The following is a 22,650-nucleotide window of genomic DNA, read 5'->3' on the forward strand; positions in this document are numbered from 1 at the left end:
GATGAAGTGCTCCTGTATTTGTAAAGCAGGACCAGATCCAACAAATAAAACACAGCAACACAGAGAGCTAAAAAAGCACATGAAAACTGCTGAGGTTCAAGAATGATAGTGAAATGAAATAGACATGTCCATTTATATATGTAAATATATAAATACATATATACATACATATATACACACACACTGATATATATATATATATATATATATACATATATACATATATATATACATATATACATATATATATATATACATATATATATACATATATACATATATATATATACATATATATATATATATATACATATATATATATATATATATATATACAGCAAAGTGCACAGGAAATAATCTAATGAAAATCCTCAAAAAACATTCAATTCTCAGCAGCAGCAGATGGTAGATGAGGATGTGAAACGCTGTGGGTTTTTTGGAGTTTGCATACATTACACAGATTTTAAGCAGTCTGTGAGCAGCAGCTGCAGCCATACCAACCACACCGTTTGGTAGCAGAACTGTCAACTAGAAGCTACCTCAAAGTGGAGGAAATACAGATAAATACTGCACACCAATATTTAGTTTTGAAATTAAGTTCAAGATGGCAAAACCTGAATTATTTACTTCTTCTCCATTGGATATTAGAATTGTGCAATAAGCGATGTTATGTTAACTTTCTTCCTTAAGTTTTGATGTATTTAAATATATAGATAATTCAACTGTAATACAATGACTACTGAAATATTTTTTGCATAATACAGAATAAAACACATTTTTTTTTAAATGTCTCAGTACAGAGAGAAGAGATTTCACTATCTGTCCTCAAAAAGACGACTATTTCCTGATGTGAGTTCCTGAAATGTACAGTTCCTCTTTCACTAACACATTCATAGCCTCGCTGTCACATTGTTGCTACCACAGGTGCTTTTCTTCATGTTTTGTTGTTGTACTAACGTGAGTCAGAAGTTGCTGTTCAATTTTTGAAAAATACAAAAAAACAAAAACTTTTTAAGCAAAGTTCTCAAGACTTGTATGACGTGCGACTGGTTTGCTTAAACTGAGCTCTGAATCATTCAGACTTGCACTTTATTCTGAAATGAGGCTTTAGAGTAACAAAACTAGCAGTTTAAGAGCTATGATGTTTTTGGAGACCCATTTAAATGAAACAACGCAGACAGCAAATAATATACAGCTACAAATTGGAGAGTCGACACATCTGGGAACAAACATTTTTATTTTATAATGCAAACTGCAACATATGAATTATATTATTTACCCAAAGGAGCAGAAAAAGGTCATATACCCGTGGCGAATAAATCACACAGTCTGTGTTAAATCTAAAGTCCAACACAATATTTTCAACCTAAAACAAAAAAAAGGGGAAAAAAAATCCACCCTAAAACAAAATGTACATTCCTTTGATGTCGGACAGTTCGTTCTCATCTCGAGAGCAACATCAAGTCTCAACCAATGTTCAAATATGAGAACCTTCTTCTGCTGACAGCGCAAAAAGGAGCCTGACTTGACATCAAGTCGGTGGTTTGTTAAGGGATGTGGGCAAATATTCAGGAGCCTCTCTCTCTCTCTCTCTTTTTTTTTGCACAATTTGATTAAAAAGCTTAGACCTGTCATCATTGCTCTGATTTCTGATTCTAATTGTTTGCTTTCAAATAGTAACTATTTCATTGGATAGGATTCATAAAGTGACTTCTTCAGGGGCTTTGCTTCAACAAGGGATTCTATCACAAATGTAGCTCAGGGGAAAACTGAAGGTCAATGTGTTCAGTTATTGCTGAGATAAATTAGAATCACTCTACAAGAGAAAGAAGTTTCACATTGTTCAGATGCATGTAAAAAAAAAAAAAACAGTTTAAAATGTGATGTCAAATTGACTTTTTTTTTTTGGTTGAAAAATCCCTGCGCCGTTGGTTCTTGAAACATTTTGTGGTTTTGTACATCTGCGTCAAGTCTTGGAAAGTTTCAGAAAGGATTAGTTGATTGGCTGAAAAACCAGCCACATGACGAAAACAGTGACTGAAGTCTTTTGTAACTGGAAACAAGTAATTAGCACCGTGTTCACTAAGGGCAAGCCAGTAGGTAAAGGGAAAGCCACGAGGGACAGAGTTCAGGTGTGCACTCTTAAGTGCTGCGGCCTGCAAAAACACTACTGATCCTTCAAAATCACTTTTTGGTCGTCACTCTCCTCTGTCGTAGTCTGGCTGTGTGCAGCTTATGCAAATATAGTCCTCCTTCTCTGCTCGCTCTGCAGAAAGTCCAACACAAACCTGGTGGAACCACTGATTGCAGCAGCCGTCACACTGGACCCAGTTTACCTACAAACAAGAGCAAGAAATTTGTTATTATTTTTTTTTTCCATGCATAAATCAGCATAATGACTCAGTCAAATGAAGCAATGATCGTTCTGCAGAATCACGTAAAACCAACCTCATCCCCCTCTGGTTCTCTGCACCAGGGTGCAGCACACAGCGAGTAGTCCTCCTCGGAGTCCGATGCAGCAGGGTCAGATACTGTGTGTGAGGGGGAACACGTCCTCTTGCTCTCTTCACTCCTCTCTTTGCTCTTCCTCGACTTCTTTTTGCGGCACTTCTTGGCCTTCTCACTGTGCTGAGAGTCAGAACTGTCCTTGCGTCGTTTGGTCCTTTTGTTCTGACCGTTCACCGCCTCCTTTTTGAGACGGGAACCTCCATTCTGGAGCAAAACAAAAGAAACTAACATTTTTATCTCTTTTACAGTTTTTGGAATAACAATGACCAACTATGTGACATGAAAGACTTGATCCTGATACATTTCTTAGCCACTAAGCTGCAGTTACCTTGTGGCGGGGGCTATGAGACGGCTCATCCTCCTCCTCATCTGTGCTGCTCCGATAGGGGGTGCTCTGAGCAGGGGGAGGTGCCAGTTTGTACAGCAAGTATCTGTAGAGCTGCTCAGTCTCAGGCAGCGTGACCTGCAGCAGGAATCCCTCCACCATCAGCTCCTCTACCTCAGGATCGAGGCCTGTAACAAACACCACAAATAACAGTAAAATAAGAAAAAATGTCGGCTGTGCTTCGACAGTGATCAAATCAGAACACTTTATTCATCACCAAGGGAGATTCTGAAAGCTTCAACACTGACCCAGGAGAGGAACAGTCTGGTGCTCTGTGTAAAAAGATGAGCCGTTTGTTTCTCTAATCAGAAGCGAAGGTATTCTGGGTCCAACTCTCCCCTGAAACAGTGAAGAACAATCGACAGCCCGTCATCGTCCAGCTTGTGTCATTGAGAAAGAAAACATCATGGTGGAACCCTCAGATAAACGTCTCCACTGACCATCTTTGACCTCTTTGCCAACACTCCTTCTGTGCAGGCCTGTTGAACTCTGTGCTGCCATCGCACCGTCCTCTCGATGAGGAAGCGCAGCGCATCCCCCTCTGGCAGTCGAACCCGAATCCTCTGTAGTGACGCTAACAGGGGCAGGACCTTGTCCAGAGGGGGTTTTCTCGACCGCTGGCAGAGAGGGCAAAGCCACGCTTTACCGTACTCCAGATCCGAGGTTGTTGCAACACAGCCACAGTGAAAAACTTCTCGACATAACTCACACTGCACCACGGCGCCTGAAGGGGCCTTTTGGCAAACACAAACACTAAGTGCACTACAGTTTTCAGCAGGAAGAAGCTTGGACTCATTTGAAGCCCTCAGAGCAATCAAGATCTCCATCTCCTTGTGGCGGACCTCTGCCAGAGTGGCCATCTGCAATGAGAACAAATTACATTCATTACATAAAATGTAAGACTTAATGAGGTTTTCAGCCTGTGACTGTATACTAGCTGTGTTACTACAAGATAGAGATTGATAACAGACCAGTCGTATGCTCCTTGTTCATTCTGGGATCCATCTCAACTGTGTTATACTGCTGCGTGGCCTTCATAGAACACATATGCTTCATTTCTGCATTAAGCCTGCTGGGATGTGAGCTTGCTGGGGGCGCGGGCTGAGTAAACCATTCTTTTAATCTCTGTATCATAATTTGTAATCTCAGTATAATTTTGTCTGTGTGCATGTGAGCCTCAGGGTTCATACATGTTTTTAACCAGTATGTTTACATGAATTTTCTGTGTCTATGAGGCCAATTTCAACACATCGGAATTTCTTCCAGCTTGAGACTTTAAAACATACTTAAGTATTATCAAGTACAAAGTTATCATCACTCGACAGTCACATATGACAAATTTCCATGTAAAGGGAAGTAATAGATAAGTGTAAGCTGACAAATGAAACTCAATATACTGTACATGCCAAATCAATGCAAATGTTTGGTCAATGAAAAATGCCATCTTTTTTGGTGAGTGTTTGTGTATGTTGTGACGATCTTCATTAGAAACAAAAGTAAACAAACATTCTTGTTGGACTTCAACATTTATTTGCCCATTATGCTACACAGACAAATTTAAAAGAAAGAAAGCCACACTCACAGCAGAGGCGGAGTCCTTGCTTTCAGAGAGAGTTCTTTCCACATCACATAGTGAGTCCAGTGTTGAAGATTTTTTGCTTATCTGTGAAACCTCTTTTGTTTTTTTAGATCTTGACTTCTGGTGCCCACTACCCACATTAAATCTCGGGCAAAGCACCTGAAAAACAAACCCAGGCTTTTTGTCTAAATTCATTGGGCACATTTGGAGAACTGTTTCAAAGTATACACAATGAGTAACCTCCATTTACCTCAAGAAGAGAGAAGGGGGAGTTTTTCAGTAGGAATGTCTTTGCTGCGCTCTCCTTCCACGCCTCAACATCACTGACCAGCGCCTCCAGTCGACTCAATGGATCTAGCCTCACTGGGATGCCCTCGGCTCTGAGAACCAGCTCAGAAAGGCTGTCCAACACAGGAATACGCCCCCCGAGCTGCAAGCACACAAAGACGGGATTAACATACAGCTTCCATTTATGTAATAAGTGCTGACAGCATTCAGCGGGTGTATATTAACCTGGAGTGCTTCAGCTTCATTTAGCCACATCTTGGCCTTATCAACAACATCCTTCAGCTGCAGGCAGTTGGGTAGATAAGCAGGGATGTTTTCTACTTCCTGTAAAGCAGCGTCAAGTGTTTCTACACTGTGATACGGCCTGTGAAAGAGAAGCAAATCGATCGTCAAATCATGTATGCAAATGGGGAGGGGGACAAAACAATCAGGGAAGCTCAACATACTGTATTTTATATATGTAAAAGTTGTAAACAGCAAATATCAGATCCATTGAGGTGCTGAAGACAGAGTCATGTTAAGTCTTTCCAGAGCTTTTAGTAGGATAAGTACTGTAACAGCACCATGATCCTCTTTATCCGCCATGATCCAGCTCTGCATTTCCCTCTGTACTGTCTGAAATTGATTTGGCATTTTCCCAGCAAAATCATTTTGATTTAGTTACTTTTGCTTGCTTACTTGTACTCAAACTACAAACAATCAATGACTAGAAACACAGAACAATGAGCTCTAATCGCAACCTCATCCAGTCTTTCTGGACTAAATGAGGAGCCTGAAGCAACTGAGAGTTTATAACTACTCTGGCTCTTTACTCAAGATGTTTGGAACAACCTATAAATCCAGTGCTTTGAAAACACAGAAAATGTATGGTGTTTAAAGGTGAAGTGTTCACCTCAAATGTTGAGTCTTCTGCTTTATGTTAGAAGTTAATTTTTCAAAGAATCCTCACTTTACTCAAGTGCAGAAAACTGATATGCGCTCACTAGTTGAACCCATTACACGTCATCGACAGACATGTTCTTTCCTGTTCAAGTATTATGCTGCTCATGCCAACCTGGTAATTTTTAGCAGCTCTGTGTCCTCACCTGGCTTCCATGAGGCTAAGAGCCCTCTCCTCCCACTGCTCCGAAACTGTGAGCAGCTCCTGCAGACGGGCCATGGCCCTTTCAACTGAACTGTGAGGAGCCAAGCCCACGCCCTGGTCGATCAACCTCCTCATGGTGTCCAGACAGAGGTCGTCGGGCCTGCCGCTGGCCTGCTGCACGGCCTCCAGCCAGCGAGCCTGCTCCAGTCTCTCTCTGAGCAGAGGCAGCTGAGGCAGCTCCACGTCAAGGCCCAAGCTCACATCCAGCAGGTCCTGAAGTTCCAGAGGGCTAGGGGACTCGTCAGAGAGCAGCCTTTCACTACGCTGCTGGAAATCATCCACCCGGGTCAGCAGGTCCTGGAGGTCACCAGGAAGAGCTATTAGATACCCTCATTTAACTTTGTTAAGAATCAAAGTAGGACTGAAACGATTCCGCGATAACTCGAGTAATTCAATTACTAAAATTCCTCGAGGCAAAATTTTTGCGTTCTGTTACCTTCTAGACAGACCAAGAAAGGTGTGCATCTTTAGAAATAGGAAATCATGTCGTGGTGCTGGTGTTCTAATGTGGCAGGCCGCAATAAATAAAACACCATTTACTGAGCCACAGAGAATCACTGAAACACTGATTACTGACCTGTTGGAATGGAAAAAGTACTCACATCATTTCCTTAAGTAAAAGCATTAATACCACAATGTGAAAATACCTAATTACAATTAAAAACCTTGCATGTAATCATTTCCTTTTTGTTCAAAAAAAAAAATCAACATTTTGATTGCTTTTGTTGTACTTTAATGGCTCTCTTATTGGTGTTTTTTGATGACTAAATACAGACACCCCAACTCATAAGAGGAGAAAAGGTGGCACGTTGGTGAACCAATCCCCTGTAGGACCCTGTTTGTACTTCAGTAAAAAGTAAATGTACAGTCACAGTAAAGTTACTTTACTTTGAACTTTTATATTACCGTTTTATACTTGTCTATTGAAGACACTTGTCTTATTTTCTCTTTTGTATAGTACCATTGCTCTTAAATAAAGCAAAGTAACATAAAAAAAATTGCAGAACATGCAACACTTGTTATTCGATTACTTGATTAATTGCTAGAATAGATAGATTACTTGATTAATTGCAAGAATAGATAGATTACTTGATTAATTGCAAGAATAGATAGATTACTTGATTTCTAAAAGGAATCAATAGCTGCAGCCCGAACACAAAGCTGTTTGTTCATTTGCATTTCTACCCGTTTCCAAAGTGACAAGTGATGCAATAGGTGTCATCTGAAGGCCTTTACTCTTGTTTGAAGTACATCCAATCGGCATCATTGGGCCTGAGCCTGAAGGTACTTCAGGCGAAGACCCTATTATGTTTGCTTGGCAGAGCAACACATTAGCAGCACTAAAAACACACACTCTAAACAGTGTCCCAGCCCCCCCCTAAACCCATGAGGCAACTCGGCCAGACGGCCTGGAGCCGGTTTTCACATACACATCCATTCAAAACCTGGTACTGGACTGTTGTTGCTGTCAATGAGCGCTAATCTAATTTCACCCCCTGAACATGCATGAAATTCGCTGAAATTCGGCACAATTGTCCGGTCTGCCTAAACATTCACTAATCAAAAAGAAAAACACCACAAAAGTCTATAGCGCCACCTAGGGAGCCACACAACAAAAAGATAATTTTTTATAATTTAGAGCGCTATAACTCCTCCCACGAAAGTCCCACAAACATGGGACCAACACCGTTGGACTCGTCTCATTAAGACGCAAAATTCATACACTCTGACCCCTCACCCATCTACAACAGAATGTCCACAAATTGGACAAAACTGTCAAAATCAGGACTTTTTTTACTCCCCGAACAAAATCTATCTCCTCCTAGGCCATTAATGCCATCGCTTCCAAACTTTCACACATTACTCTCCCAACTGTGCTGATTACAAGTTGCTAAAGGTTTTTATATGAATTACTCGGTTTGGATTTTACAAGCCGTCAAAGTGGGGGACACGCGTTTCACGCTTACAATGGAAGTCTATAGGGAGACCGTGTCCTCTCAAGGTACATACTGTCAAACAAACGCTTCGCACGTCTACACCATACATACCACAGCTTTAAAAAACACACCACTGCATTCCTGACAAAAATCCCTACAAAAATATGGTATTATGAGTCACTCTTGACCAACGTATGCCGACTTATTCCACTTTTCCACACTACAATTCTGGTGCTCCTCCTCTCTCTCCACTCTAGCACAGATCAGAGACAGAGCAGTGGGGGAGGGGTTCTTAAAGGGCCAGCTCTCAGCTCTGCTCTCACTCTGCATCAGACTCAGGCTTCTAACTCCTAAACTACAAGGCCTACACACTTGACCAAGACACCGTTGGATCGGGGCCGGCGTCAACGACGCGGCCACAGGCCGCACGGGGGCTCAGGCCCTAACAACGCTGCTTGCAGCTGTAATTTCTATTCCTGTCACAATGGTGAATCGTTTCTTGTCATTCCAAAAACAAAAACCAGGCAGTTTACCAATGTAGTCATCCACGCCAGTGGGGTGAAGCAAACATCGGATCATTGCAGTAGCAACAGTTACAGATGCAGCAATGTTACAGGAACCAGATCAGTCCAGTAGTAGGTTTTTTTTTAGCTTTTGAGCAAATGACAATACCACAACCCCTTTTTATCTGCTTTCTCTGTCATGTAGCACTGAATTAAAAAAATCTGCTACAAAAACCATGAAAGCTACTTGTTTGAGGACAGAGAAAGGGTTTTGGTGGTTTAGAAGCTCTTTAAAGTCACCATAAGTAAAATAACTAAAGTGTTATTTGAAAAATTTAAACAAACTCGGGCCTGATTCCACACACTAACTACCAGGCAGCATGTTACCAGAAGCCTGAGGTATCCCTTCCTCCCCTCTAAGAAACAAGGAAATGCAAACTTCTTCAACATGAGCCACACGGCAACAATCTAAATTTACATTGTAACCTTCACCATTAGTCACAAGTCTTGGGATGTAGCCATAAGAATCAGACTGCAGATACAAGCAGCTGAAAAATGCATCTTGAGAAGCACTGGTGAGTTGCTGCTGCCTCATACTACAGTGACTATCATGTATTGAGGTACATTATTGTATTAAATCTTACAAATTACCCTTTTCATGTCATTTAAAAACTACAAGACATGATGATCCAATCTCACTTACCTTCAATAAAGGTGCTTGTCGGATGTTACATGGCAGACTGTCTAGCTGTTGGACAAAAGACCTCAGTTCCTCCACAGTCAGCTCATTCTGGCTCTGAGACTTGCCTCCTCCAGAGCGATATCTGCAACATTCATGCAAACAGCTTATTAGACCAAGGACGAGCACTGTGGCATATCTGTCCTGCACAGCTACAATAAATGAGGAATGAAAATGATTTCAAACTTGTGAATAAAGTGAGTGTCCTGCCTGTCTGGCAATTTGAACAGTCAACGTAGCAACTTATTCTAGTATGGAATATCCTGTGTGATGCATTATGGGCCAATAATCAACACATTCATAAAACTGGGTTCTGAACAGCAGGTTTTGTACCACATATCAATTCAGATAGCAGCACCATCTCTCTCTGCACTACCTTGTCTGCCTCTTCCCATTGAGAAGTTGTTGAGCCATCACAGCTACTTTATCAGCCTCCGAGGCCACGATGCGCAGCTGATCCAGGAGGTTGGTTTGTGGGAACAATTTTGTCTCTGCCTGCTCCACCAGGCTGTGAAGCTCTTCCAAACCTGACCAACAAGTGTACCAGAAAGTTACAAAAAAGAAAAAAAAAAAGGCATTCACGTATTGTGGCTCATTCTTAAAATATACTAGCTACGCAAATAGATATGTAAAAGCTGCAAATTACACAGCTGTTGTCAAGAGTCAACAAGTACCGTCAAATAAGATTGAGCAATTTAATAATCAGTTAGTGCCTCTTAAAAAAAATTCTTATTAAACATAAAAGAAAATTATTAGCAGAATATTAATTTTCTTTAGCCATGTAAATGTTGTAAATGTGTATTCATGATACTCTCATTTTCAATATAAAAGCAAAAACCAGGATAATAGTCAAATATTGGGTGTGTGTCATCATTGCTAACAAAGAGAGTGTATGTGGAATAACAGGGTATGGTTCTCAAGTTTTTTTCTAGCACAAACCTCTTTTCTTGGTCCCTTTGTTCTCCAGGATGTCCTGCACATCAGACAGCCAGTCTTTAATAGACACTGCACGCAGCCTCACGGATTCCATCATGGGGTACAGCTCATCCAGTGTAAACTTATAACTGCAGGAAAAGTCACAGTGAATAAACAATCATTTTCACATTTGTTGGGTTGAAAAAAAAATATATCTAAATTGAGTATGGTACACAAACAATTTTATTTTTTTTCCCAGTAAAAGCTGCCATCTCTGGGAGCATGAAACATCAATCAATGAATGCCACTGCTGCTGACACACATCACATTTGGTTGCTGTGGTTACTGCAGACTCACTGGAGTGTGAGGTTGCTAAGTGGACAGGTGCAGAGGTCCCGGGTGTGGTACAGACACACCATCTTGCCGGGACTGCAGACACAGGTAACGCCAGACAGATAGCAGGTGGTCCGACACTGGCAGCACTGCCGCTCCTCATCTGGGAGCACCTCATAATCAACTTGTTGAGACTGCAGCACACCCTTGGGATACAAATTCACAGTCATTAGAGGCAGACAGCAGACAGCCGAGCAGCAGGTGACAGCCGTGCAGCTTTATCTGATCTGTATGATCAACATCTTCATGTGGTGAAAATTTGACATTACATATATCAAAGGCTAGACCCCATTCTGATTTAGTTTGCCCCCCTTTTTAAGACAAACCCCCCCCCCACATTATTGTGAAAACTTTGCTCCAATTGCACCCAACAAGTTAATGTAACAATGACAAAAGGATGTTGTTATACTCAAGACAGCATTGCTCGTTTATGTCCCTTGATTTGTATTTAAATCAATACAAAAAAGGACACATTTTTACCATTTAAAGTTCACCTCACGTAAATCTAACATGTTCTTCATACTTGAGCTCAGCTACTCCACTGAATTAAAACATGACAATGACAGACAAGAGCTCTTCACCATCTTGCTGATCTTCTTTCTTAGTTCCTCTTCTTCTTCAATCATGGAGGTCATCTCCTTTTGCACTGCAGCAGCAAGGTCCATATCCATCGTGTCTGCTTTGCAGGCCATGTTACACACCATCTCGTCATGGGAGAAGACACAGTACCGGCTCAGTTCACGATAGTGCTGGATACAGCTTCGTCCAATGGGCATCTGCCGGGAAATACCAAGATTTAGATGAGATTCACAATGAGAGCCAAAAGCCACCTATACAGACAGAGAAGGAGGCGACCACTCTGTCAATCATTTGATCACTTAAAACAGTGAAATGGTCATTTAAGCACTCTGTTCAGTTATACTCTCCACCACTTTCCCTGCTGAATTGATTTTACATTCAAGCTTTGTTGCTTTAAATACAGTCTATCAATTTCTCCGACACAAAATACACTCATAAGTGCATCAGCAACATTCTACAGCAATAGTCTGGTGCAGGGGCTTTATATACGAGTCTATAGAAGTGTATTGATGTGTCTGGTCGAAATAGGGCTTTTTTCATACCCAGTCCATGGTGCAGAAGTTAACAGCTTCTGCAAAGTTGAAACCCTGGTTGAAGCCACTGTGATACGCTCGAGGGAACGTGATGACGAACTCGCCTGCACACTGGTTGGTGCGATAAATCTACCACAAAGAAAGAAAAAGTAAGTAGATATAAATTTCTCTTTTATTCTGTCAATGAGGAACAACAGACAGTAAAAAAAGCAAAGTGCTAGATTTGTATGTCATGGTGTTCATTTAGTGGTGATGTGGCATGTGAGGACTGTCATTTATATCCTCAGTGGATGAAGATCTAGCTTATCCCATGATGATTAAAAATGTAACACTGAGCTGGTTACCGGGACACCGTTGTTCATCAGCGTGTTGGGATTCATGATGGTGACCAGCTGGTGAAGGAGGTCTGGCTGCGACTCAAATAGCTCAGGGGCCAGTTTCTTCATGACACCCTCCAAGTGCTCTGCAGCATAACCCGGGGCCCCATACCATGTCTTTGGCTCTCCCCTGCACAGTCAACCATGCTTGTGAAATACATGCAGGACTGCATTTTACACGACTGACATGATGCGCATTATATCTTTAGTTTGAGTGTTTGCTTCCATAATGCTTTATTAAACTGCTCATGACCATAAATATGGCATTTTGACATACAAAGTTCAGAGGGTGCGCCCTACCAGTGAAGGTAGTTTATGGAGTAGCTCCAGTGGTCCTCAATGTGCCAGCAGAAGGACGAGAAACACATGCCCACGTAAAGCCAGGGTAACTTCATCCCACAGATGTCAGCTGTAATGTGAGTCAGCACCGAGCCATCCAGAACAGGCATGTTGTTCAGGTTCCAGCCGCTGCTCAGGTAATGCTGCAGGTCACACACAGGAACCAAAACTCAAATACAGCACTTTGCAACCGCCATTAGTTGAGAATGGGGAAATAATAGAAGAGGAAAAAAAGACCAAAACATAACAACTTGGATTATTTTTCTTCATGCTAACAAAAGCATACACTGCTTTACAAGGAAATACTGATGCTTGTTTTGCCAACAACACGCAAACACCTGCTTACACCTGGGTTTTTTTTCCCCGTGATGGGATAAGTTAAGTCAGCGCTCAGTCCAGGTCAAATGACCTGTTGTAGACGCTTGTAATTATCACTCTGGCTTAGATCTGCATTGATGGGAACACAAATACATATGGAGGCAATGAAAGCTGGTCACCTCTGCCAGTAACTCCCCCAACTTTATGTCATTTTGGCCAAAAAAAAAAAATCTACTTGTCGACAAGCTCTCAAAAATCTTTAAACTGGTGGTGCGTTTAAAAACTGGAGAGAAAAAAAATATCAGACAGAAGCAGCATCATTGTCCTCCATGCTGCTTTTACTGCAGCTTCTAAGCTGTATACAATCAAGAGATACACACAATGTCAACAGAAACAACTGACTTTTATAAAGCGGGTTTAATTAAAATAAAACATGTTTATTCACACGTGCACAGGGATAAGACTAAGAGTGTTGTAAGATTTGTTAATTAAAGTATTAAACACAAATGAGCCTTTGTTCCCTTTGTTTTCATGCAGCAGCCCTATAAATGTTTCTATATTACAAATTAATGTGGTCGCAGTTACAGTCCAGTTTGACATGAGCAGCACAAGACACCACAATTATGAAACTGGAGTGAAGACAAGTGTAAAAGATCATTGCCATAACAACAGACAGATTGTACCTCGTCCTCAGGAGGGACCTCAAAATGGCTGCTTCTCTGAGGGAAACCACTCCCAAACTCCTTGGAGGCAATGTCTGCTCCATATTCTACCGTCACATCCTCCTCCACGGTGCTGACTAGACGCCAAAACTCCTTCTCCACCAGCTCAGTTGGAACCATCTACAATACATAGTGATGCCTTAGATTAAGACACTTTTGGTAACATTTTTTGTTACTTCATAATCTGACCTCATTAAAATACAGTCAATTCATTTTTTTCTGAGTGTTCTGTCGGTTTCTGACAGGTAATAAAAGGTAGACCTCTTACAGCTTCACCTCTCTCCCTCTCTCGTCTTGCATTAGTTACTTGACAGGATGTGTGTTAGTAAGAGGGTGAGACAACATCTGATAAGACAAACAGGGTTCTTTCAAGAGTGCTTTATCAAAGCAATCCTTTGTTCCAGACCCAAGTAATAAAACAACAGGATTAAGGATAAAGGACTTATCATTTTCCTCTAAAATCTGTCAAACAGGCCCCAAAATTAAACTTTTTACACCAGCCAAAGGGCTAGTGAATGTTGAAATTCAGCCATTCAGTAGATAACCAGTTTTTTGGGCTGATGAGTGAAGATGACCAACCAGCCACTTCGATATGTGGCCAGCATCTGGCAGGTTCCTTTTCTGTGCCCTACTGCCAAAATGTGATGAAACATTAATGAAGTGGAATATTTTAAAACATGTTGCTGGTAACTGGAATTTGGTGGTTAAAGGGAGGACACATACCTCTGCCAAAGTGAACTCAGGCAAACCAAATGTAAAAAAAAAAAAAAAAAAAAAAGAGCCTTTTTTATGTATAATGGATCTGGACTAAGATTTTATGTTTTTCTCTAGGCTCATGTTTGAACCCTCCAGCAAGTTTAGTGAAAATCTGGCTCAGTTTTCGCAAAGACAAACAAAAGCCATCTAAAAGCTTTCAAGTATGGTGCAAAAAAAAATTGCACTGGTCTCACAACTTCAACCCAAAACTATAATCTAAGTCACATATCTATGCCTATATGCCAGTTACCCTTCTGCCATGATGCAGATGAAAATTATTGGAGATGGAGTAGCAATTTCCTCCTTATAATATGAGCTCATTCGATCCCGCCGTTGCGCTCATTTTAATCATTAATAGTGTTTCTTGACTAAAATGAGCCAAAGCAACAGTGAGATTTCCTTTTTTCTTCATTCGGTATGTGCAACTCTTTAATAAACATTCATACACTAAAAAGAGAGGAACTCACTTGACAACCCTGAAATTCAAAACTGTTTACCTAAGTCAACAGTGAAGTCACAGGCAAACATTTTAAAGTCATTTGAGGCGACTCAGGGATAAAAAAGAACATCATTAGTGCAGTCAGGTGCAGCGGGACCGAATGACAAATGAGTTATGGTGAGTACACACTGAGAACAAAAATAACTGAGAACACAAAAGATTAGTGACAAGAGGTGTAATTATGAACAAAACATATCAACTAGGAAGAGTGAAAAACACACATATCAATTAGCAAGTCATGTCAACTCACATGAACCGGCATGTTGAAATAATCCGACTTGAAGGAATCGGCCATGTCTCCAAAAGCTTGGAGGGTGTAGCTCCTGCTGGCCTGCTCGAAGCCAAAAGCAACAGGAGGTTTGCCACATTCCTGAGGAAAAAAAAAAGATAAGATATAGGGTTAAAAACAAACCACTTGAAAATGCAAAGCTGTTCTTGAATTAAGAGCTAGCTTCTAGGTGTGGCTCACCTGCGCCAGGCACTTGGGGCATCTCCAGTCACCTTTGGGAACCTCATGGAGAGGGGGGATCAAGCAGAAGATGTGATAGCTGTCATCACAGCCATCACACAGTAGCAGGCGGTCCTCAGCACCTCCACTGTCACAAACCAGGCATATGTACTGGTCCACCTGAATAGACCCAGAAAGGGAGCTCTGACTGTACATTCCAACATGAAAACAAGGTTTATTTATGGATTTTTTTTACTATACAATAATTGGGCCATAATTGCGATATACATACTTTATTATGAATGGGTTTGTTTATCTTATTTAATGCGCTCTCTTCATAATCTGCTAGATCCTCATGTTCAATGGGCTCCTCTTTCACTTTGGTGAGGGCCATTCTCACTGAAACATAAACAGAGCGGTGGAGGTTAATCATTCAGATAAAAGCACTTCCCCCTCTATTTACAACCTTTGCATGGTCTTACTTGGCTCTGGTTTGGCAGCATACGTCCCCATCCTCCTCCTGAGATTGGGACGATTCTCACAATCTTCCTCAGCTTCAAGTTTCACACAGCCTCTCTGCCAGAGTGACATCGGGACATCATAAAAATGTGTGTCTTGGCCCTTTAAGTTCAGATGGCCACAGTAACATGGACTAAAAGCCAGTCTGTCATGTTTGATGAAACTGACTTCTTTGGAGAAAATCTTTGTATGAATGTAAAGGACATGTTTATCTGGGGCCCCAGATGCAAATATAAAACATCTCAACTTGCTGTAAATTGTACACATAACGAAATAAACATGATTCAATAGGAAATGTCAATAAACAGAGGCAGACCAGACTCACTTCAGATCTCATTCGCTTTGCGCGGCGAGCTATGCTGCAGATCTCCTGTGGCTGGATAGACTGGCGCTGCGGCAGGTCATGAGGGGTGTATTCCCTATCTTTAGTGTCATTGGTCAAGGTGGCCTTCTGCAAGGAGAAGTAGTGATGAATGGATAAACGACAACTGCAAACAATAACCTTACAGCTGGAAAAGTAAAACAAAAAATTACAAATGTGCTTATAAATATATAAAACTAAAAACATGAAGTATGAGCAACTAATCTGAATCAATATGTAAAGTAATAAACTCAAAAAGCAGTCTAATGAAGTCTTCCTGTAAAACATCAATAAGACTGGAAACTCTTGTTGGATAGGAAAACCCGAGTGCTGGGACATACAGGCATATTGGCTCCATTCTGGAACAGGTTATATGGGTAGAGGATCCTCTCATAGTGGGCCCGCAGATGAGAACCAATCGCCTTGCCTGGAGCAAAGCCCATCTTGACAGATATTTTAGTCCAGCGCCGTTCCCTGCAGACTGCATCGAAACCTCCCTCCTCATTGACCAGCTTAAAAAGAGAGAATAATACACGCACATTGGAGTCTTTTCCAAATTTTGGTCCTTTCTGTGGGTTTGTAAAACATTTAAATTTATGTGTAAATAAACTCAAAACATATTCAACTGGAAATTGCTTCAATAAATGAAAGGAAGAGATAAATGAATAGTAATGTCTGGAGTCACATTCTTACGAGCAAGAATATGTAAATACCTTATTGAGCTGGTACAAATCCAGAATCTTTCTTTCCACATGAGGGATTTTTAGAGTGCAACCTTGGAGCTCCCAGAATTTTGCTATTTGATCCAGGAAGTTGAGCTTCACTCTGGTCTGAGCCTACAAACATAATTAATAAGTTAGTTGGTTGAAAGATTGATTTCAACTAGTTGCAGATATCAAAAATAAATAGGTTTGACTAATTTGATATTTTGGGATAAACACATTCATTTTGACGACTATACATCCAGTGAAACACATACACTCAAATACAGAGGCAAAGTCAAGCAAAAATTATTTTACTTGACCCAAAACTTTTTTTTAGCTTCATGACTTTTCATGATGGCATGGACTTTGATATGTTCTTTTCAAAATGAAACAAAATAATGGGCAGCAGTAATTAGGCAGCTGCTCACAACTACAAAATTAATAGAGATACCTTAAGTAGTTAAGTGTCTGAATGAGTGAATAGAAGAAAATCTGAGTGACCAGGCTTTCAAGGCAGATATTATCAGGATTTGCAGGATATTTTCGAGCTTCAATATGGCTAATGTAAATTTGTATCATTTTGAATAAACAATGCAGTGAACATTTCTACTTCAAATAGCTAAAATAAAGTAATTGAGAAGAGGTGGAAAAAAAGAAATCTGAAAGCCAAATACCACATCCACACTATAATATGTGCACTTATCAAGAGAACACATACCTCCAACTCATTGAGCCTTTGTATCCGTGGTGTGAATTTCAATCTGTCAACATCACAAGCAAAGGGTGGCTGCCATTCCTGAGAGGGTTAAAAACAAACAAAACCTTTTTAAATTTAATTGATTGAGGGATGTAGAAGCCTTGAAATCTACTGTGAAGAAACATCATATGCAGCACCATGTAAAATGGGGTCCTATGTAAACAAGTTACGTTTTTTTCCCCTTCCTTGAAATATATCTTAAAATGGCAGCAGAATCTTTCAATACAGACTCATGATAACGGTTCAGAGGTACCATACAACTCCACTCCAAAACAAACATATAAAATTCATGTAAAGGCCAATGTGGAGGTTTGCACCAGAAAAAATAGAAAGGACATACTGCTGAACACTAATATTTGCTTTCCTCCTACTGAGTTTAAAGTACAATGATTATCCAAGATGATCCATCCTGGATTTTCATCAGAACTTCACATCTTTGTTATTGCTGTATGTGAGTGTGTGTGTGAATGATGTATTTGATACATGATATATCTCTGGAGTTGTGCTTCCATCCAGGGTGACAGGCTTGGCCGTTTGATGAGTGTGTCTGATGCATTTGTTAATCTCATCAATGTGTGACACCAGCCTACCAAGGGACTACAAAGAGAAATTATCTGATGACACTAATCTGGCATATTTACATAACAAGAGTCCAGTAATGCACACCCTCCCTGATTTAAATAGAATTTTAAAAAACGAAGTACAAGTGCATTCAGAGTTATGTGTAGCGCCAAACTACAGATTAGCATTGAAAGGGCCTGGTGCAATCTCATTTTAAGAACAATAATGCTAGTCAAGTTATACAAGAGAATACAGTAACTTTAAAAAATAAATTATATCAAATCAGTCCCAAGAATCCGATATGATGAAAGGGTCGATGTTAAAACCTTAATTGTAGGGAATACATGAGGGCAAAAAGGGGAAGACGGAGCCCCTACCCTCATATCTGTCCTTTACAGTTCACTCTAATCTGCTCCAACAACAACTGTCAAAAATTATACATCTCATATATCATCCAAATAACAGTAAAACTGTCACTACTGTATATGTCGGCAGAGGTGTGTGAACCAGAGTTGTTGCGCAAATACCAGGAAGAACGAGAGCTTTGGCAAAATGATTAGTTGTTTAACTGCCAATACAAATGTCGTTCAGCTATTTAATGAAGAATCTAAAAAATTCCAAAGGCTGTCACAATGTAATCTAAGCAAAATATTCAAAAATGCACATGAATAAGTCCCAAGTAGTGTAGTTACAGAAACAAATGTAACAGATGACAACAAGATGCTGATGTTTTGTTTGTCCATCACCTGTGAACAGGAGAGGACGAGCTTGGTCTAATCTTAGTGAAAGGTGATTTTACTGACTGTGTTCTGTACACCCACATCATACATATCAAGGCATGCTTTATCAAAAACACACTTACTTGCAGTTGCACTAGACCACACAACTTCCTGCTTGATGTGGGTTTGATAATAGACCGAGTCAGAAGGATAATCTCAGTATTACATATTTATATGAGTGTGTTACCACAAATTTACTAGATCTTAATTTGCCCAAATATTGAATTATCGAAATTACCTTATGAAATGAGTGTGTTTGTTTATCTTGGGAGCCATCTGATTGATCTGGTTGGATGTTGCCTACATGAGTGTGTATGCTGTTCTGGGTTGACTGACATAAAAATAATCTTTCACTGGAAGCAAGCTAGAGAATCAGAGTGATCACGGCTCCAACAGAGGTCAAAATACACTAGCCACTTCCTCAGAGATTTCAAAACACCCTAAAAAGGTAGAAATGCTTCTCCTCAGGAGCATTTGACTTCAGTTTGCTACAAGCAATCACAGACAAACAAAAGTTTTGCTGTTTCTATTATTAGTTCTTATTTATCAAGTCTTGCTCTGACATCTTTGAGATCAAAACAAACCTATTAAGTGAAATTATGTATATTCTGCAGCACTGGGTGATGAATATAGTTCATCTAAGAAATGAAAGATTGTACTTAACACTGTGCTCATGCTGTGAAGACACTTGAAAGAACTGAGGAGTGTGACAACAGCTTTGCTTGTAATGTAAAGAACAGGCCCCCCCCCCCCAGCTGCTGTTTCTAGGCCACATCCACCAACTAAAAAAAACAACTTCTTGTGCATTACACACTTATAATGCTATAAACCCAAAGAAAACATGTGGAATTTATTCACTAATTTATTATTAAATAAAAGTAAAATTTTTAAAAAATGGAAAAATTATTTCCATGGGTAGAGAATAAAAGCCAATCTTAACACTTGCCACAAAATTCCAGTACTGTTAGCAATTAATGTGCCTCGTCACATTTGTTCATTTTTCGCATTTATTCTGAAATATCATACAAACATAACAAGCTGCAGAACAACAAGTTCTTCTCCCTCATCCCGGGTTGGTTGGGATGCCTCCTCCCACTCTGTGTTTACCATCTCATTTCAAACGCTCATTTGCAAAACAAAATGCTCAGAACAAAGCTCCACTGTAGAAATGGCATTGGCAGAACTCTACCAATGGACAAATGTCACACGACATATATCACCCAATCCTCCTACCACTCAGATAAATACAAACAAACCAATGCAAAGAACTGCACTACATAACAGCCTTAAAAAACGAGTGAAAATGACTTTGCGCCACTTACACCTTCAGCCAAACATTGAGGAAAATACTCAACACAACCCGCACACCCACAAAAACTAGACTAGGAACAGGTCATAATATCTTCTTTTCTATAAATAATGTATCTGAAACTGTTTAGCTGCAAGAGAGAAGGAAACAGAAAAGGAAACAAAGAAAAAGATATCAGGCCAAAACAGATTCCTATCTAAATCAAACAGGATGTAACATGTACATGGTGTGTAGCCTCTAGGATGCTTAACACTGTCCACTTGAACGTACAAAGACAAACAAGCAGATATAATGTGCCTTTGTATAGAGTCACGCTGCAGAGTTGGTTTGGTGGCCTGGATACCATCTCGAGCATGACACAGGGCCTAAGATTTTTGCTTAAAGAAAAAATGCTAGATTTAGCTTAAAATACATTGGTTTTTCCATGTTTTATACATGTATCCAATATATAACAATATGAACTCAAGAGGAAAGTGTTGTAAAGCTTTTTTAACCTCCTATTTCTCACCATTTGGCAAGTACTTTTGAAAACCGATGGCCGTAAAGATGTCAGTCAATAAAAACGACTTTTGGTAAGAGCTGATCTAGGCTCATAGGCTAAAGTGCTATGAAAACCTAAATCAAATAGACACTGGGGATACACAATAAAGATTTGTTGGACAAATTGCATTAGCAGGGACATTCAAGAATTCCTTAGACAATCCCATGATAAAATAAAACTTAATTATCAACATTTAATCTCCTCTGGAACCTTCTGCTAACTACATTGTTTTGTTTAAATGAGGAATCTAATTATTTGGAGGAGCCATTCTTTTTTTTAATGCCAATTCAGCCTCTTTCAAAACACAAAAATGGGCTTCCCAAATTAAAATGAGCACCCAGAAATATTAAGGTCCATCCGTCTTGGATATAAATGCTTTAAAACTAAAAAGGGCCAGAAGGAGGCCACTATCGTTTCAGCCGAATTTGCTCTTTATCTACTTTGCGTGGACACACCCTTGACAAAGATATGTGCCATCTCCCAGTTCAGTGAACCAGAAATATATGAGACAGTGGATTTTGAGTTTAGAAATAAGATGTGAACATTAATTGTGTCCTAATGTGACGTTAAGGAGGTGTGGGTTAAAGGCGGAATTCATCCAATTGGAAAAACACAAGATTACACAACTCAACCAATCGCCCGAGAGTTGTTTTCATTAATAACGTGATAGTAGTATTTGGAATCAGAAAAATGCTTAGCTAGTTTATAAAGACACACAAACACACACAAACACACAAGAGGAACGATACAATAACTGGAGTGTGTAACTCAGGTTAATAAAGACAGCCTGTCCATTACGAGCACCGAGTCCTCTCCATAAACAGTTGGTCACCGAGCACGTACGTAACGATGTCAGGGAGCTGCAGCTTTAAACGGGCCTGATTAGCTAGCTAGCCTACTTCACGTCAGCTAAAAACGTCAAATCTTATTGGTAAAGTGAACTGTTGTGGGTTTTTTTATATTTAATTTAGGGTAAAAAATGGCAAATATTTAGTTTTAATTTTAGCTACAAAGTCCAGGAAGCAGTCCACTCTAGTCTACCTTAACGTAAACAATTTCCATTCTATTTGCGTACAGGCTAATTCGAATGTTTAAATTTTTTTAACAAGTCATACTCTTAAAATATGACTGTAAGAAAAAAAAAAAACGTATCGGCTCGTTGGAGGAGTTAAAAATTAATTATTTTCTTCCTGCATCGCACTATCGCTGAAGCAAACACTCAGGCTCAAGCTAGCTGACAATTCAACTCAGAGCCGCAATCCGCCATGTTGAAACCTGTCTTAAAAACACAACTTTGACTGCTACTTAACGCTCAATTACGAAAAGCAGCTAATGCCCACACACCATTCAAAAGGCTTAAAACAATTATCGAAATTAATAACTACTCACCGGTGGCGGTCGAACCTTGCAGATGCCAGTTTTCTCTGCAATGGGTCGTATTTTGTTGATGTACGCAAAAGGGTCAGCAAATTCCTCCCAGCTGGGCTCAAAGACAGGGCACTCCGGGGGAGGAATGAACTCATTCAGCTGAGGTTGACTCATCATTGCATCTTTGTTGTGGCTGTCGTTGAAATATTTCTAAGGAGGCTCCTCACGCCAAAAATGCTCGCTTTAATTCCAGTCTCTCAGTTCATGTCCATTCTCCACTCATTGAACTCAAAGGCGAATTATCTAGTTGGAGACGAGAGGGTGACAGAGACCGTGTGCCTCCGCCTCAAAAAGTAGAAACCCATACATTATTCTGGCTCCCATTCTTACACGCAGTCTGCGCATACATATTTCACATATCCATATATTTTGCGTGATTGTAGAAACTGATGCTGATGATTTGTTCAACTACCAATATTTAAAGCTCAAATAAAGAATAATCACGGCTGCGTCAAAGCCCCAATCACAATGTTTATACAAACGTCTGTGACGTCGAATCGAGTTTTCACAGCATCTTGAATCCCCTACAGTTGCTCCAGCACAGTTTGTGTCACTTTGTAACCAGTATATTTTTAGTTAGGGATTATTGGTTTCGTGGTTTCCTCACAGATGATTGCTTCCCGGTTGTGTGAGTTCAATTCAATCACCAGGTGGCCTGGCTGTCGATTCAGTTAGCAAATCTCCTAACCCCGCCCGTAACACGGCGCACTATGTTCTCCAATCGAATTC

The 22,650-nt window shown here is 40.2% G+C and overlaps 1 protein-coding gene across 1 annotated transcript; it reads right to left on the bottom strand.

Moving 5' to 3' along the window:
• Nucleotides 1-1,206: 1,206 nt before the first annotated feature.
• On the bottom strand, nucleotides 1,207-22,247 carry kdm5ba (lysine demethylase 5Ba). Its single transcript, XM_086199007.1, has 27 exons — nucleotides 21,883-22,247; nucleotides 17,265-17,342; nucleotides 16,556-16,678; nucleotides 16,184-16,354; nucleotides 15,807-15,932; nucleotides 15,445-15,538; nucleotides 15,255-15,361; nucleotides 14,984-15,142; nucleotides 14,765-14,884; nucleotides 13,221-13,379; nucleotides 12,181-12,362; nucleotides 11,848-12,010; nucleotides 11,513-11,632; nucleotides 10,973-11,167; nucleotides 10,356-10,537; nucleotides 10,023-10,147; nucleotides 9,460-9,610; nucleotides 9,048-9,168; nucleotides 5,846-6,201; nucleotides 4,986-5,124; nucleotides 4,723-4,902; nucleotides 4,476-4,631; nucleotides 3,334-3,753; nucleotides 3,142-3,232; nucleotides 2,837-3,021; nucleotides 2,449-2,712; nucleotides 1,207-2,336 (listed from the first exon to the last, which is right to left on the bottom strand). The coding sequence occupies exons 1-27, from the start codon at nucleotides 22,036-22,038 to the stop codon at nucleotides 2,199-2,201; spliced, it is 4,461 nt and encodes a 1,486-aa protein (XP_086055133.1). The 5' UTR covers nucleotides 22,039-22,247; the 3' UTR covers nucleotides 1,207-2,198.
• Nucleotides 22,248-22,650: the final 403 nt, after the last annotated feature.

Source organism: Aulostomus chinensis, chromosome 3, assembly GCF_037954235.1.
Source record: "Aulostomus chinensis isolate RoL2024-O1b breed Wild chromosome 3, RoL_Achi_v1.0, whole genome shotgun sequence".
In the NCBI taxonomy this organism is placed as follows: Eukaryota; Metazoa; Chordata; class Actinopteri; order Syngnathiformes; family Aulostomidae; genus Aulostomus; species Aulostomus chinensis.